The 18,265-nt window shown below is 39.2% G+C and overlaps 1 protein-coding gene across 1 annotated transcript in view; it reads right to left on the minus strand.

Moving 5' to 3' along the window:
• Positions 1-8,316: 8,316 nt before the first annotated feature.
• LOC139729714 (uncharacterized) overlaps positions 8,317-18,265 on the minus strand; it is a 28,827-nt gene continuing 18,878 nt past the window's right edge. Inside the window, exons 5-8 of the mRNA XM_071640643.1 lie at positions 14,634-14,808; positions 12,920-13,059; positions 11,156-11,226; positions 8,317-10,065 (exon numbers count right to left, since the gene is read on the minus strand). Coding sequence (XP_071496744.1) covers positions 9,759-10,065; positions 11,156-11,226; positions 12,920-13,059; positions 14,634-14,808 — 693 coding nt within the window. The 3' untranslated portion in view covers positions 8,317-9,758. The remainder of the gene's footprint in view (positions 10,066-11,155; positions 11,227-12,919; positions 13,060-14,633; positions 14,809-18,265) is intronic.

Consider the following 18,265-nt stretch of genomic DNA (forward strand, 5'->3'; position numbering starts at 1 on the left):
GTTGCTCCTGTCTGCAAAACAGATGTACTTGGATCGGACCACTGGATAGTAGAATGGGGACAAGGCTTCCAGTGACTTACATCAACTACAGAATATGATGTCATCTATTTTGATATCCACTGAGGATGTTTTGTTGCTGACATTTGCTTGTTTGTTTGCCATTAGCAATATTACTCAAAAACTTTTGAACAGATTGTGATGGACTTTTCAAATACTAGTCGTACAGGTGTACTAATATATATTTGCTTTTAACCCTATTTCAACTGGGCTATTTGAGACTAAGTTTTTACGGGGGGGGGGGGGTCAATTTGACCCCCCCCCCCTTCAGATCTCGGCCGCTGATCGCGTGATTGCGGCAAAATTTTGCCTGAACATAGAGCCGGATGTCAAATACAAGATTACATGGTCATACTAAATGAACATTTTTATTTTCTATTTTTAGTAAATTAATTAAGCAAATTTACGCATGAAATCATATTTTCACCTATGACTCCATTAAAATGACTGAATGATTGCTAAATTTTTGTGTAAGAGTTCCTCAAGACACATTGAACAATTTTCTTGTAAAAAAATAGCACAATCAAAATCAGTTTCTTTTGTTTTTTATTGTTTTGTTAATTTCTTATGTGTTTCACTGTTTTTTGACCTTTTGTTTTCTATTGTTTTTTGGCCAAAATTTGTTGCAGGCACTTTTTCAAGCTTATCTACATTAAAATTGATTAATTTCAATGGTTAAAAGTTGAATTAAACTAATTTATATTAATTTTAACAAAAAACACAATTTGCATTGGATTTGCACACGATATCATGACTTTGAGCTGTTTTCGGGTTGACATGCATACGCAAAACATTACGTAACTTCAGAACGGTGTACCTGGACATCGCAAATTTGGTCTCAAAATATGCGGAAGACTTAAAAGAAAAAAGTTATGAAACGACGCGGCAAAATCTTTGCGCGTTGCGGAATCACGGTGCGAAATGTCGAGGGGGGGTCAAATTGACCCCCCCCCCCCAGTTAGAATAGGGTTAAATGATCCAGTTTGATGGCGTTATTGTGTGTAAAATCCAAACTTCGACCAACAGTTGTTCTCAGTCATCTAACAGTGTAAATTTGGCTTGTTATATGATTCAAGGCATAGATTTGCATTTACAACCAGAAAAAAACAGGCATCATTTGATGAATCCAGGAATAATGTTTCAAAATGGTTGATATCCACATCTCAACGTGTGAAATGTACAATCCAATTCTGACGATTGTCCTCCTTATGCAACGACTTCCGGATCACATTGTTATTGTACCATCAAAATCAAACACAAAGAAGGCATTAGGGCAGCCACCTCACACACACACACACACACACACACACCCTTGTTCTGGTCAAGTCTATACACTTGTATGTACCGAAAGTAAAATATCTTTATATTTCAGCTGCACATCCATAGATGACCATTTGGCCCGAATTCACGAAGGTGGTACAAATGAAACCATGGTTTAAACCATGGACAAAAACCATGGACAAAAACCATGGAGCGCCAAATGTCGCACAGAATATTTCGTCAAGAAATTGGTCATTTCGTCAACAAAATGACCGTGTCGTTAACAAAATCATCATTTCGTGGACGAAATGTTTATTTAGCTACAAAATGTCATTTCGTTACAAAATAATCATTTCATCAACAAAATGACTGATTTCGTAACGGAATATTCCATGCGACACTTGGCGCTCCATGGTTTTTGTCCATGGTTTAAACCATGGTGTCATTTGTACCACCTTCGTGAATTCGGGCCTTTGTGTACATTGAGGGTTGAGCAGTGCCTTTTGATTTGAGAGGAAAAGTAGGTGGTGCTGTTTATGTATGTCTTACAAACATCCTTTCCATTGACGTTCTACTGCATTGGGCAGTGCCTGTTGTTTGAAGCCCCCTGCAAATGTTAGTCTGCTTTTAGTGCACTGTCATTTTATCGAACACGTTTATAACAGAATACTCCTTGCAATAAAGTAAAAATTCAGGTCCTGAAATTTTCATCTGTATCTCTTTATATAATTTACTGTTTGGCTATAATGAAATGTTGATACAACAATTGAAGAAAATGCTGGTCCCAAGGACTTCCTTACAACTGGAGTTGCCTGTATACTGTACCAGCACACCAGGTCCCTGTTTCATAAAACTTGTCATCAGTGAAACTGTCACATTTCTGTGACAAATTTGCTCTCAGCCAATCAGATGCAAGGATTTCAGTAGCTTGTCACATCTATGACAACTTGTCACTGAAGACAAGTTTTATGAAACGGGGCCCCAGGTCCCTGCCTTCCAAGATTAGTAGCGATAAACGTTGTGCTGATTAAACAGCAGCACGCACAATATACAATGTACCAACACTATCTATCATTATGTGTTGCATTTTTGCCGACATAGCATCATACCATATTTATGTGTATATGTTATTTTAGAGCATTTGTCCATGTATTGTACGTTTTTTGAAAGTGTAAACTTTTCATACCATTTTGGTTGAAGTTTTATGTTGCTTTTTTCAGTCAATTAAATTTTGTCCAATATAGTGTACATACCCAAGTCTCACAGTGCAATAAAGTGCATTCAGCCTTGACAATGGCCATGTTTTTATAGCATTCATGATCTGCTTTATCCATCTGCCATATCATTGATATTATACTAATAATCCACAGTTGAGAGTGCATTATTTGAAATGCAACGCACTCAAGGGTATTTACAATGGTGAAACATGCACAAGGTGCTGCCGAGTGCATGTTGCATAGCATTGTGAATTCCAGAGAGTGAGAGCTGCATCTCTACTAACAGCAAAAATTTAAACCTGTGCATTTGTTATATAAAATGGGTCTATAAAGAACAACATTTTTATGTACCTTTATGGGTGAATACCGTTAGCTACATGTAAACAAGATGTCCATTCCAACACTCCAACACAAACTTTAAGTTGTTTACAGAAATGAGTGATTGAGAGCGTGCTAAAGTTCGCATTGTGACGTCAGTGAGCGTGCAGTTATGCTTTCAAGTGCTGTGCCATACAATAATACACCGTGCTGTTAAGCTCTTTCATTGCACATTTTGGGAACACTTGTGCATGTGGAAATCAAAAGAAAGAGTACACTTTGAGTATGACTCATTTTAGCTCTTCTGTTTGGCTACATTGCTGAACCCATTTTGTACAATTTTTTCATTGTATTCAAGCACCTCTTCAGTGTATCAAAAGTTGGATATTGTGGTTGAAAAAAGGTTACATAACCATAAATTATAATCAGACATTTTAAAGAGAGATAATTTCAAGAACACAAATCATGACACACACTTGATAGGTACACCATCACCACAATTTTATTGGGTAGAGTATATATTCACAGATGGTCAATGCATTGATGAAACCACTGAAACAGTACATTTATGTACATTTCATTGAATAATACACGAGATACAAAATGTATACTATACATTCATATGCATTACGAATGAGACACATCTGATATTTGTAAACGGTATATTGGGTATTAAAGGCATTTCACCCCCAGTAAATTAGTACTGTAATTGTACAAGATGGTTATGAAATCAACTCAACCTTTTTTCATATGTACAGAATATAAAAACTATTAAAAAAATAATCACAACCATAGATTACAAAATACAAACTGACGCAACTGGTAATGCTACACTTGAATGTATGGTTTTATGAGGCAAAATATGGCTATATGTAATGAAAACTGTTTGGCTTACAGTAAGATCAAGGAGGTTCGAGAGATGGAGTTACAACTGACTATAATTATTCAATCAGCTGTCCGTTTTCTATGGATGGACAAAAGAATTCCACAGGTGCATTTGTGCCTTTGATGTTCGATGCTTGAAGCCGCCATCTTTCTGAGCAATCTGAAGATTCATTTTTAACGCTAACATAATATCGGGTATGTGCTGCTCGTTTATATATCAAATACAATGAAATTTCACCTAATGATAAAGCATATAAAACAAAAGTCAATTCCGTTCGAAAATATGTGCAAAAGTGTAAATCTGAGCTGTATTTTGTGAAAGTGTTTGAAATTTTACCCTCATGTAAAGCCGGTTTTATCACTTTTCGTATTTCCGTGAAATGAAACTAATATGGTATCATCTTCAAGTATAGTTCTTTATAAATTGATATGTCAGATTAGCATACAGACACATACAGTCGAGTAATTTTGATATCTATTTCAGCAATATTTGAGCAATTTCATTCACGCACCCCCGTGCCTTTACCATTGTCTACCGCCCATCGTTTGTAAGTAGGGATAGCGAAAAGTAATTACCATCTTCCTTGGAAAGTGGCTGGTGATTATGCAATGAGACACGAGTCAATTGTCTTCGCACCTGAGTGGCAGATCCAGTTTGACACATACTTCAAATATTTTTGAGTGGCGGCTTCGAGCATGGGATCAAAGCGAATAAGACTGTTGTGACTCCATTTCTCGAACCTCCTTGGTAAGATCATGTTGCTCCCTATGGACCTCCTCTGTATCATCACGTTGCCTGGTAACATAGAGCCACACCCAATTAAACTGTGATAATTACTCTTCTTTCCAGGCTTGGATGGGAATGAAACCCAAGTGTATAATACAAATGGATTGAGTGAATACAGCAATACATGTATTACCGGTATTCGAACACATCAGCTTGAAGATAATCCGACAACCGATTCAAAAGTTATGAATTTTTGGAAGTTTGGTGCAGTCATTGCTGGTTGAGAAGACTGCAATACTTTATATGGTGTCATGTTTGGAAAACAACATCAAGAAAATATAAAGAAAATTCAACATATTCTGACTATTCTAGATCAATGATTGCTTTTCATAGAAATTTTGCAAAATTTCCTTTGGTTTTATCTTGATATCATATTACGTGGCGTAACAAATTGTAATAGCCTTCTCATCGAACAACGGCTGCACTGAAACTTTAAGAATTCATAACGTTTCAAAGGTTTATCAGATTTTCCTCGAACTTTGCCGATGTGTTCTACTACCCAATATTGCTACATTCACTCAATCAATGTAAAGATTTTGGTGTTCATTGCCCTCTAATTACATTCACACTACTCAGAGACACAATATGCATGGTATGTTCGACTATGCAAGTCGGTAATTGTAAGCCGAAAACATCACAAAACAGTGGTGTCTTTTTAAATGTAATTCTGGGATGATATCAGAGATGTGATGTACATTACACACTTGAGGCAATTGCTAATAATAACACTGATAGATAGATATCACCAAGCAAGTTCTACAGTGTGACGTTTTGTATTTTTAAAAATCCAAGACAGAGAAAAGAAAGGGAAATGTGAGAACAGGAGGTAAAAGAGAGAAAGAGAAAAAGGAAAAATTAAGGAAAGAAGCAGAAGCAGAAAAGATGGGCATATTAGTAGAAAAATGTGTAACAAAAAGAAAGAAAGGGAATAGGACAAAAATTATGTATATATGCATGTGTATGTATATAATACATTTCTATATACATATAGACTGTTGTTTTGATTCTGCTCCACCCCTAACCAAAGTCTTTTGCTTTAATACATTAATATGATACAAGGTGAACATCATGAATATGAAAAGATCATTTCGTGTTCTATAACTGGACAAGCGCATGTTGGGTATAATGTTGATACAAGTACAGAAGGTGCATGTACAAACATGCAAATCTCTCTGCAAAGTCAAGAATAACACATCGGAGGAAGAAAACAACATGGTTGAGGTCAGACAGCTTCCAGAATGACCACTGTACATGATTTATGGTGTTTGTGAGGTACTTATAGAACAAAGGTCTCTGGAGTTAGCAAATTGTAGTCCTAGCGCTATGAATACATAAATGGACATGATATGAGGTACTTATACAACAGAAGTATCTAGAGCGCACAAATTACTGTATAAGCTGTTATTTTTTGCGTGGTTTTAATTTTCGCGAATCACATATGGGCCGCAAATTTAACAACACGCGAAAATGTCACTGTGCGCTATAAAGGTAATACTGTAAACGTCAATATTTTCGCGCGATTAATTTTTCGCGCTGAGCGGCTCGAAAACATATTCGCGGGTTCTTAAATTCGCGCTCGGCAGCGGGTTAATACACAGTCGCTGTACAGCTGTTTTCATCCAGCGATGCCAGCGTACGATAAGCGACGTAGCGAGCGGCGCGAGTGCGAGTACAAGCGCTCAACTACGTAGTACATGTATTCTACTCGATACATGTTCTGTAGGACTAGTACCTGTAGTCGCGGGGATGTAGCACACCAATCGGCCGTGGGCTCGGTGCGTGCGGTGCGTGCGATGATACTGCTATATGCGTAAACATGTCTGTACTACGTAGCAGTTTCATCGATGAAGCGCACCAGGCCGTTCAAAATGTGCATAGAAAATTGCGAAGATATATTCGCGCGTTTTTGAATTCGCGCTAGCCGAACGTAGCGCGAAATCCGTGAAAATTAATGTACCGCGAAAATTTCCACGTTTACAGTAGTTCACATCTGAAGATCTCTGCATCAGTTCGCGAAAACAGCATCTCTCGAAAATGTCTGTGATCCTCTCATTCGCGAAAATAACAGCGTATACAGTATACTACTCTACAAATATGCTCACGAGACAAGGGAAATACCTTTGCCTACGCACTTGATATATTTACAAACACAAGAGTTCACATAGAGAGAGATATACGTATATACATTGTATATATTTACTTCACGCCGCTCTGGTTTGCTCATTATAGAATCGTAAACAATGCCACAAACCCACTGATATGGACAGCATGTAAATGCCATGAAAATGTTACAATTGATTTGTGGACGCAGCTATTATTGGCTAAATGCCAGAGGCTTCCAACAGACTTGAATGTAATGCGGACTAGCTCGACCCGTTATGCCCATAACATATCACAGCAAGAATTCTGTGCTGCTTCTGCAGTATGTATGTACACTGTACGGGTGCTGTTTGTTATTCCGAAGGTTCGCTATTCCGAAGGTTCGCTATTCCAAAGGTTCGTTATTCCGAAGGGTCGTTAATCCGAAACACGCAAATTCCCTATACCTACAGGTTCGTTAATCCGAAAATGAATACGGGTTCGTTAATCCGAAAATTTGTGGCATTATTCCGAAGGTTCGTTATTCCGAAGATTGGTTAATCCTTAAATGAAATTCGGAACAATGAACCTTCGAAATAACGAATCTTAGGAATAAAGAGCCTTCGGAACCTTCGGAATAACGAGCTGTAACCCATTGTACACGTATGTCTCAAAATAAGTCACTCCTTTATCGCAGAGGCATGAAAGCGTATCCACCTGTACACAAACATGATGTGCTTGACATGAAAAGGGATACTGTACAGCATAATTTTTTCGTGGCATGAAATTTTTTCGCGAATTGCAGCCGACGGCCTTTTTCACGGCACGAAATGTTCACGAGTTGCCTCTAACATTCAATGCGTATAGTGTAGACAAGAACTTTCACTTGCATTTTAATTTCGCAAATCTTGGCTCTTGCAAAATTCGTGAAATCAAAATACATGCTAACATTCCTTGTTTTACAGTAATTATGAAACACACATCTTTTTATAAAGAAGTAACAAGGTTCATTAATCTGCATAGACAAACTGGGCACGACTAGTAAAAATAACAACTTAGTGGATAATCAAACGGGTGATCACGGTGCTCTGATCACTCTCCATATAACAAAGGTGCAATAGCAGCTGGCACTGATTGCCTTTACTATGGGATGCCATAGCTATGTATAAAACTATTACTGTATTTGACTACTGTCCGCATAATCCTTGTACAATCTAGAGTCCATCTCGTGATATTTTGCTGGGGGTGTCATATTTTTTCCGAATAAGCATGATTTCAGTGATTTGGCAGTTTATTTCAAGCTCATACTCACTTGTGGAAGTGTCAATTATGATATAAGAGATAATAGAGGCTAAATATAAAACTGTCACACACCACACACACACACGCACACACACAAACTGACATACATTCATACATTTACCCCTCACATTCTTCATTTTTCAGGACAGTAACAGTAACATTACAGTGGAAACTCGGTATAATGATATCCTTGTAACCAAGACAATTTGTTCTTCATATAAGATATTGTTATAACCGTAATCAATAAACAATAAAGGAAATATATTCATTGGGACTAGAGAAATTTGTTTGTTACATCAGGTATTTGTTTCCACTGTAAAAACAAATAAACAGTCTGGCCGAGAATATTTACAAAGACTCACTGGTTGCATAATGGACAATATAACAAAAGAGTCGCCTACATACCAGAAAGAAACCATTCAGTATAGAGGTCAGGGCATCTACATGCATTGCTGTAGAGAGACCTTTTCTGGGTAGATCCCCACATAGGTCTTATAACCACAAAAACGTTGTTTGAATACTTTACGATCACTCACGCATTAACAGCAGTTCGATGAACAACCTCAGAGCAGAGATAAAACAAAGAGCGAGATGCTCTGCATGCAGATCACCACACATAGAGGAGGAAAAGAGAATCTTGTACTATGATGTTCATGGCTACATGCTTCAAGCAATCAAGTGAACAAGGGCAAGAGCATCTCAAAATTGAACAGAAATATTGGGAAACCACACGTGACAGGTATCAATAATACCCGCCAAAAATCGCCCCATCGCTCAAAAGATCTGCTTGAGGATATAATACAAGTACTGCTTTTCCACTACTGTGCTAACGTCAGATGCCTGGGATGCTAAACGGACGCGGCACAAGCACGAGTCTGGAGCGAGTCCGGTGTGAGCTTAACGTAAATGTCCTGTGAGATGCTCCTGAGGTTGTGCCGTGTTTACCCACGAGAAGGGAACTCTACTCTGAACGGTTGTGGGGTAGACAAAGCACACACATCCAGTGACCTGCCCCGTCCTCGCTGATATCCGCACAAGGGCGCACTTTTAACTGTGGCCCCTCTCTCAAGGAGTCACATGCGGCCACTCGTTTCCATAGAAACGTACCATGCCAACCTCACGGCAGACAAACATGAGCTTTAGAAGGGTGTCTCAGTTCTACCTTTCCTATACGTCTGGCATGTTCTTGCGAAGGTTCTCTGGGGTTCTTGGGGTATTAGGTACTCTAGGCGGGGTAACAGAGTCAAATGCTGCAGAGCCATGATTAACAACAACAACAACAACGATAATGCTATCATAAGTTAACAATGTCACTCACAAACTTACCTTTCATTCTCTCTTATATACTAATGGAAACAACTGCATTCATTCTTCTCTCTCTCTCTCTCTCTCTCTCATTCTCTATCTATCCCTCTTCCCTCCCTCACCCTAAACTTCTGGACAACAATGGAATACGACTCTTTAAAGAAATGCTGTAATCATCTTGCACAAACACAAAGTCCCTCAAAGAACGGTGTGTGCAAACACACACAGACAGTCTCTCTTTTCTCTCTCGCACGCTTTTTCTTTGCATCCTCCACTGCATGATGTATTCATAGAGTAACGGGATGCAAACTCAATATATCATTGTATTTTACAAGTTTCCTTCCAAAGGAGTATGTAGACTGTCTTTACACCAGGAAACTAAGGCAGAGTTTTTCCGTTAATACACTCTTCAAACATGTGTTACTTCTCCTCCAACCACATTGGTCCAAAGTCCCCACAATGTGTAATACCAGTTATCCAGCGGAAGCTCTGAAGGAGGCCTCCATCATTGTGACAAAAAAAGGGCTCCCTCTAGTGGTGCTCACAATTTATGCATGACGCTCCCGGAGGATGACGGGTTGCCGCGGTGACGCCGACGTCTGTGACCGCCGACCGTGCGAGGAGAGGACGTTCTGCTGGTGGGGCGGTCTGGCCGGGCTCCGCTGCGGCGGCGGCGTTGCGGCCACGCTGGTGCTTGACAGGATGCCGAGGATGTATTCGCGCTCCGATTGGTTCTCCCTACAGTGCAGCAGCGCTGGGAGCTTTTTAATGATGGCCACATCATAGACTGATATGAACCTCAAGTTCACTTCACGGTTTGCCCTGTACTCTTTCCTCATCTCTACAAACAAAGCCCTTGAGAAGGCAAACAGAAAGAACGACACCAATCAATGATTATGAGAGAAAATGGGACAAAAATTATGCAAATGACAACATACTGTAAAACGAGAAATGTTCGCGTGCATTTTAATTTCGCGAATTTCGCGAGCGCCAAGATTCGTGAAATTTCTTATCTACATTATATGCATTGAACACAAGAGGCAATTCGCGAAAATTTCGTGCCGCGAATATATCATGTTTTACAGTATGTAATCAACGGTGACATTAGAGCGTAACACTGCTGAGTATAACATATGCAAGGGCTCAACACTAACATTTTTCTCTAGTGGCCCACTCAGGCCAGAAAAATCTTTGAATCTGAACTTTTGGTGTCCTGAAAAAGATATCATCTGCTGAGAAAGATAAGGGCGTTGAGATAGCACTCACTAGTAAGACCATAGGTAATGGGAACTTTAATGCCCTTATCTTACACAACCCACGATACGTAGTGGCCTGAAATAAATGCAATGGTAATACAATGTAATCATTTATGAATCTTAGTGGCCAGATCAGGCCAACAAAAGATAACATTTCTTGAAATTTGGTGACCCAACACCAACATATATGTAGTGGGCCCGGGTCATCAATCCATCGCTAATGTCAATCCATGTATCGTTGCGTGAGAATGATAAGGGCGTTAAGTTGCCACTAAACAATAGTGTTTGAGGCCATAATGCCCTTGTAGATCATAGATACATACTAAATTTGAATTAAATTGCTCAAATACTGTGGAAGTAGCTCGCTCCACAAGGTTTTGGGAAAATTGTGGTTCACATAGCAACGCTTTCTCCGACAAACACAAAAAGCATGTTTTGCACACATATCTACACCTCAATGTTATCATGTGCCCTAAGTTTCATCTAAATTGCTTCAAAACTGTCGGAGTTCACGACGAAAGATTTGCAACAGACCGCCCAACCGACCACACGCTGACTCCCATTCCCCCGTGTAGTTATACACTTCGTGTACGCAGGGGTATAATAACAAGGTGGAGTCCTATGCCCCTCACCTCTCCCTTCCCAACAAAATGGCTAAGAGGAGTTGACACGTTAAAAAGAAGACTTACCCATTTTTGGACTGTGGGTTCCTGATTTCCCTCTCATACTCCGGTGTGTAGATCACAATCACCGATGTAACCTGGGGATCCAAACACGCAAGCACCCAAACCAATTTAAAGTCTACGACTTGCAGTAATTACTTCCGCAAAGCAATTTAGAACAGTATCACTATAATCAGTGATCATGACTCCTATAAAAATAAGAGCAACATCAGGAAAATGCACTGGAGTCTGAAGGAGAACAATTGTGGGTATGGCTGTCAGTGGGCATGTATGCTCATACAATATGTGACCGTGCACCTCAAAACGAACATAAAGTCGCACACACTGATTTTGCGTGAGGACTGAAAATAAGTGAAATGGGTCAACCTAGCCGAACTTGACTTTTTCATATTTTCGGAAAGAGCGGGTCTTCTTTTACATTATGCTAAAATTTGGTATCATAAAACGGGCAGGAAAGTGTGTTTTTTTTAGTAGCAGTATATCTCGAACATTTTTGGTAGAATAGTGTGATTAGGTGTGTCATTAGAATCCCTTTTTCATTTCTGAAAAACCTTGTCCACACTCTTCACTTTCAACTCCAATAACTTTTGAAAGAATAGTGCTACTGCTTTGAAAGTTGGCATTAATTATAGACAGAATGTGTTAATGAGGCATGCTTAATTTCACTTTAATTTGATAATCCCTTCATTGTTTTTACTCCGGTGGTTTACTTCCTGTTTTTTGTCCCATTCATCGCACAGCCAACACGGTTTGGTAAAGATTAAGCGCTTGAATAGACACTGTACTTCAGAGCCTCTTTTCTCAGTTCACACTTTTCCTGAGTTTGTGCTTTCTTTCCAATATTTAGATAGGCTAGGAGAGTCCATTTGATTTGAGTTAAATACATCATTTTAAAGCTTAAAGTCTGCTCTTTCAGAATATGGTCTTAACTAAAAATTCATGTCTGGCGACTTTTTGTTTGTTTTGAGGTGCAGGGTCACATATGTAAAGAAGTGGCCTGGCAAGGGTTTCACGCTATTGGCGATTCAACTCAAAGTTTGACAATTGATTTTTATCAATTTTATATCAATGTTAAAAGATGAAAATGTTGGGCATTCTTTGATAATAGCTGGTAACTCATTCCTGCATTTCCCTCCAACATATCCAATTGTAGTTGTTAAAAACTGTATATCTGTAAAGATATTGACTCTGTTACTGTCAATCTGTTTTTCCTGCAGCGCACAAGAAATAAAACAAAACAAAAACAAAAATCATCAATTCTGAACCCATCGATCAATACAGTACATTTCGTCGGGTGCCTGTGCATTGGCCGTTAACGCAATACAAATTGTATTGCATTAACGGCCAATGCACGGGCACCCGACGATTTGTACAGATATTGACTTTGTTATCATCAATTCAATTCAATTCAATTCAATTCAATTCAATTCATGGTCTATTCAACCATCTTCGCAGCTGAGTAGCTGAATCGCGATAATTGTGTATACATAGTAAAATGACATAAGAATAACATAATTTCATCAATTAAAACACAACATATAAAACATGGATTATACTTTTCAAATACTGTTTTAAATATAAAATCTAATGAATTCATATTACAAAATGTCATCATACCTGTAACTTTAAATGATATGAGTGCATCACGAAATAAAAACTGAATAAACTCAGAAATCCTTTCTTAAACAGAGCACAAAAGATATGAAGCAGTAACTAAAAAAAAAACAAAAAAAATTATCAATTCTGAGCGCCGATTGATCGATACAGCACCTTGTCAAACACAGGGACCCAGTTGACAAGACAGTGAAGGGAGTGAGTCTGGAGACCAGCCCTGGTGAGGATCCTAACCAGTTTGAAGCTCAAGTCCTTGTCCTCTGCACTGGTGGATGACACGACCAGGTACTCTCTCCCTGGTAGCACAGAATGCCGTCAGCAACAAACCGAAAAAAGAATAGGGCGAACAAAAAGCGCAGAACACATTGAAAACATGAGGGGGCTGAAAGTGTCAATTTGCTGCGTTTTCACTCAAACACGAAGGGGGTGGGAAGAGGGTAGGTGGAACAAACAAAGGACAATATTGAAGAAGGCTAATATCACAATTACAGGAGAATGAAATTTGGACTGAGCAAACACAGCAGCAGAAACACACAATCAAAGAGTTTTCAAAACAAAAAACAACCAGTCCATTGACACATTATGAATCTTTAAAATTTCAGTGCAGCCACACTGAGTACGAGACTTCTACAGTTTTTGGCATAACAAGAGCAAATGTGAACACTACGCTAAGGAGCATTGTGATCATTTTAGTCATTTTGTCCTCCCCCCCCCCCAATATTCCCACTGAAGCAGAATAAAATAGATAGCATGTGCACAGAGACTACTGTACGAGCTGAAATTTTCACGGACAGATATTTTCGCGAATTGCTATTTGGAGGACATTTTCGCGAGTTGTTAATTTCGCAGTTGCGAGGGTCTAACTGAACTAAGTTATTTGCGCGTTGTTATTTTCGCGGGTCAAAGGCAATTCGCGAAATTCGCAAAAATAAAACCACCGCAAAATTTGCAAATATAAAACCAACGCGAAAATTTCAGCTCGTACAGTATATGACAAACACTGAGTGCCCTCTTGTTTCTGTTCTGAAAGGTAATTAAGCACAATTTACTAGGCAGTGTATGCATGTAAATCAAGCTACATTGTAGATCTGTAAAAACTAAAGGCTGCTTTCACAGGTACTGAGTCTGCTTAATCTTAATGCTGCCTTACAAACACCACTGCAATTACGAGTCAAATCATTGTTCGTTCATATGACCGGGGAAGGCTTCACAGATTCTGCAGTTTTCAATTTCAGAGTGAGGAGGAGAGGTTCGGTTTTACTTCCAAGGTCCCATCAATCACTCTTAAACCGTCTTTCTGCGGGAGTGACTGGAAGGTCACCATAATATCCACCTCCCAAAACATGATTGGAGTTTCGTTTCCTTCACACAGTCATTTCGTTGCTTAAATCAGGCAAAACGTGATCGAAAAACACCTCGGACAGTCATTTGAAACACGACTGGAATTAAGTTTCAAATCACCCTCCATGATTTCAGTTTGCATTCACAGGGCAAGAATGCTTAATGATTTCAAACACAATTCCAGTGTTCCTTCCCTACAATCATGTTTCAAAGAAAGCAATCTTAGTAGCTGTGTGAAAGCTAGGTCGTTCGGCAGAGGACCATCCAACATGACAGAGCTTTAAAAATACAATGGAGGCAAGGTTGTTCTACGCTATCTGGGCCCCGTTGCAAGAAAGTTGCAATCAATTGCAAATAATTGCTAATTTTGAAACAACCATTCTGATTGGCTCAGGGTCTGCCCTATTAAGAAGACATGCATGCAACAATGATTTTGATTGGCCAGTGACGATCAGTTGTAAGTTGCGTTTAAACGCAAAGTTTCTGGCAACGGGGCCCTGGGCTATGGCTCCCATGTGCCGCTACTCACTCATTGGGATGGGGCCGGGGTTCGCGGACGCCTGGTTACCACCGTTTTGAAAGACGCCCGAGACGGAATGGAGAGAATGGAATTGGGCTGTGTGCTGGTAGGTCTCTGAATCCTCCTGGCTCCTGTCCCTCTCCTCCCTCTCTCTGGGCCTGGCACCCTGGGCTTCCTTTCCAATCTGCGGATAAGAAGTGAAGAGTTTACATTATGAAAACAACTTGGCAATTGAAAAGACAAGAATATATTCACCGAGCTCAACATGGCCTCATTTAAAGCAGTGAAAGAGTATTTTGTGATCCCTGGAAAAGGGCACAAACTTTTTGTCTCTTTTATTATAGTCAAAAGGGAAAGGTACATGTTGTACATTCACACCTACATATGCATAGGTAGAGAAGGACAAAACTTTTTCAAGGTGCATTATAAAATGGGCTTTAGAATCTCTGCAATCTGATTGGTCAATCATCTTGCATTGAATTTTTTACTGTTCCACACCGAGCCACGGGTCCGGTTAAAATCCAAACGCATGGCTCAAGCCTTGAACAGTGTTGTAGGTTTACCAAACGCAAGATGGGGGGAAAAAAAAGGTGAATTTCATGAATTTATGGGCCCATTTTAAAACACAAATGATGTACAAGCCTGTTTCGTGGATCAATGAGATTTGGATGCTCTCGTTTAACTTTGATATTCTGTCTAAAACCCACTTGCTGCACTCGTGGGATTTAATGGTTCCAAAGTTAAACTCGCCCATTCAATTCTCATAGATAAACTCTGTGCTGTGCATCATTTGTATAATAAAGTACCATTTTCAAGTTGGCCTACATTAAAAAAAAAAAAGAATAGAAATCAGATGAATAGAGCAGAGATATTTTCATCAACATCAGACCTACAATAATGTAGACATTGAATTCCAGAGCATCACATATAGTCAGGAAGGACCTATGGTAGTCGCAACCACATACCGTATGCAAACCAAAGGTTGTCATGTAAATCACCTCACAAACTTCCTATTGGTACATACATGTAGATTTAATAAGAAATCACTAGATTGGGTCAATACAAGTTTAATTCAGCTACTAAAGCCCACCGCAATCTATTCGATCAGACTGATCACACAACTAGGGAGGCAGGCCAGGTCATAGATGTACACTGTATGACCAGTCGCACAACTCTACACCACACACTATACGACTACACAGCTAGGCTTTCAACCGTTCTGGCTTCAGTACATATAATGCAGCGCGATGGGCAGAAAGCCCACAAAAATTCGACATAGTATGTCAAATCTCTACAACTGGCAACTAGCAAGGCTGGTGACATCACACTTCCACTCTTAAAGGACAAGTCCACCTTCATATACACTGTACATAAGGATTGAGAGAATGCAGCAATATTAGTAGAACACATCAGTGAAAGTTTGAGGAAAATTGGACAATCCGTTCAAAAGTTACGAATATTTTAAGTATCTGTGCAGTTACTGCTGGAAGAGAAGACTACTACAGTGTATGATGTCACATGCGTACAACTACATAAGGAAAATAAAAGGAGAATTTCACAAAACTTTACTTTTTAAATAAAGTGCACATTTCTTCGACTTGCTACTGACTTATGTTAAGGGTAATATTATTCCCCCTGCCTTCTGAAAGAGAGAAGTCGAGTGTTCTTTTGTTATGTGAGAAAAATGCAAATATATGTTGAATTTTTTCTTTATTCTTTCTTTATGTCGTTGTACTCATGTGACATCACAAGCTTTAGTCTTTTCATCCAGCCGTGACTGAGCAGATACTTAAAAAATTCATAACTTTTGAACGGATAGACCGATTTTGCTCAAACTCTCACTGATGTGTTCTACTAATATTGCTGCATTCACTCAACCCACATGTCTATGAAAGTGAACTTGTCCTTTAACAGGTCGTATAGTGTACAGCATGTACATGTACGACTGTTCAATCGCGGCAAAGTTGTGTAGTGTGCAATAACTTTCAAGCCCCTCTCCCCCCAAAAGTCACCATTACTAGGTTTGCTATCAAAACACTACATGGTGTAAAAAAACGGACACAATCTATTCTTTTAAATTGATGACGTGTAATATGAAGACTTCAAATGATGACATATGGTTAAGATTTGTGCGCAGGTCGACAGACATATAATAGGTGATCACATCACCCTATGGAAAATATGTATGTCAATGTGACCCAATGCTACGTGTGCTCACTTGAATACTCAACCAGTGGCACAATGTAACCAGTGTCAGATTGACTCTATGAGACTCAAAACCTGTGGTTGATGCATTCATGCAAAGGGGGTTATCACACACACAAAAAAGGAAATAAAATTCAATGGCAAGTGAATACTTTGGTGGGGGGCTATACAAACGATGCATTCAACCATGCATGTATACACAGTGTGTACCTTTCTGTACAATGCAATCTATGAAGGTCAAAGGGCATAGACAATGCATGTCAACTACATTGTACTTGTACCAGGAAACGCGAACACTGCATGCCGCAGTGTGTGGATAAATATGGAATATGACAATCTGCCCTGCAATTGTACATGTACCATAGATGTGCATTAATACATTGTATACCAGGTATTGTTGTATCCATGTACTTGCTCATTAATACGTGGCAAGTGAGGGGTTAAACTTTGGAATTCAATTCTTTTTCAACTTATCTGACTTGAATATGATAAGAGAGCACATACAATGTACCGTACAATACTTTATGTCATCTAATTTGTGTGTTATCCCCACTGACATACTTTCTGAGACAAAGTACAGATTTCCAAGGGATGTTCTGATGTAAAGTCCATTGTATACTGATATTTGCATTTACACGCGAGTGTAGAACTTTGATTCACCACACTTCACAATGCAAACATATCCCCTTCAATATAGGGCAAACAAACCTCATATGCTGCATTTGATCATGATGCCACAATGGGCAGACAGGACTGCTTTGAGCAGGAAATTCACCGCAAATATGTCTGATTGTGGATTCAGATAATGAAGACCGAAAAATCACCAGTACACTCAAATCACGTTTAAGGAAAATTGGCTAACCCGTTCAAATGTTACCACATTTTAAAGATGATGACAAATACATGGTACAATCATTGCTGAATAAGAAGACTACAAGATTTTTTTGTTTGTATTTTGTTTGTTTGTTTTTTTGGTCACCTTAGGACAAAACGCTCAAAAGATGGCAGAAAAATTCTTTTCAAACATACTTGTAGGAGCTGGGAATCACCCAATCTCAACAAATTGAAATGAATGTTTTGTTGTCAGATCTATCAATTAATACAACAGTTGGTTCCCTGTCCACACTTGGAATATGATGCTCAAACCGCAAGCAAACAGCACCAACTTTATTAGGCATTGAAAAGAGAATACCTTCACATGTTTCAATCGGCAAACTCCAGACATGCCTCAAGGTAAATGCATGCCCATCGGTGGTGTAATGTAGAACATGATCCTGCTTTTCTCAGGTCATTCAAAGACAAATACCAGGAAAATGTAAAGTACCTAGTGCACGCATAAATGCAGGTACAGTATGTACATGTATTAAATGCAATCTTGGACAGCAGGCAACTCTACTAACTCACAACACTGTCTGTTATTAAAGTGCTACAAGTAC

The sequence above is a fragment of the Diadema antillarum genome, unplaced genomic scaffold, assembly GCF_040938485.1.
Source record: "Diadema antillarum isolate AM-2024a unplaced genomic scaffold, OU_Dant_1.0 seq00000251_RagTag, whole genome shotgun sequence".
Taxonomy (NCBI): Eukaryota; Metazoa; Echinodermata; class Echinoidea; order Diadematoida; family Diadematidae; genus Diadema; species Diadema antillarum.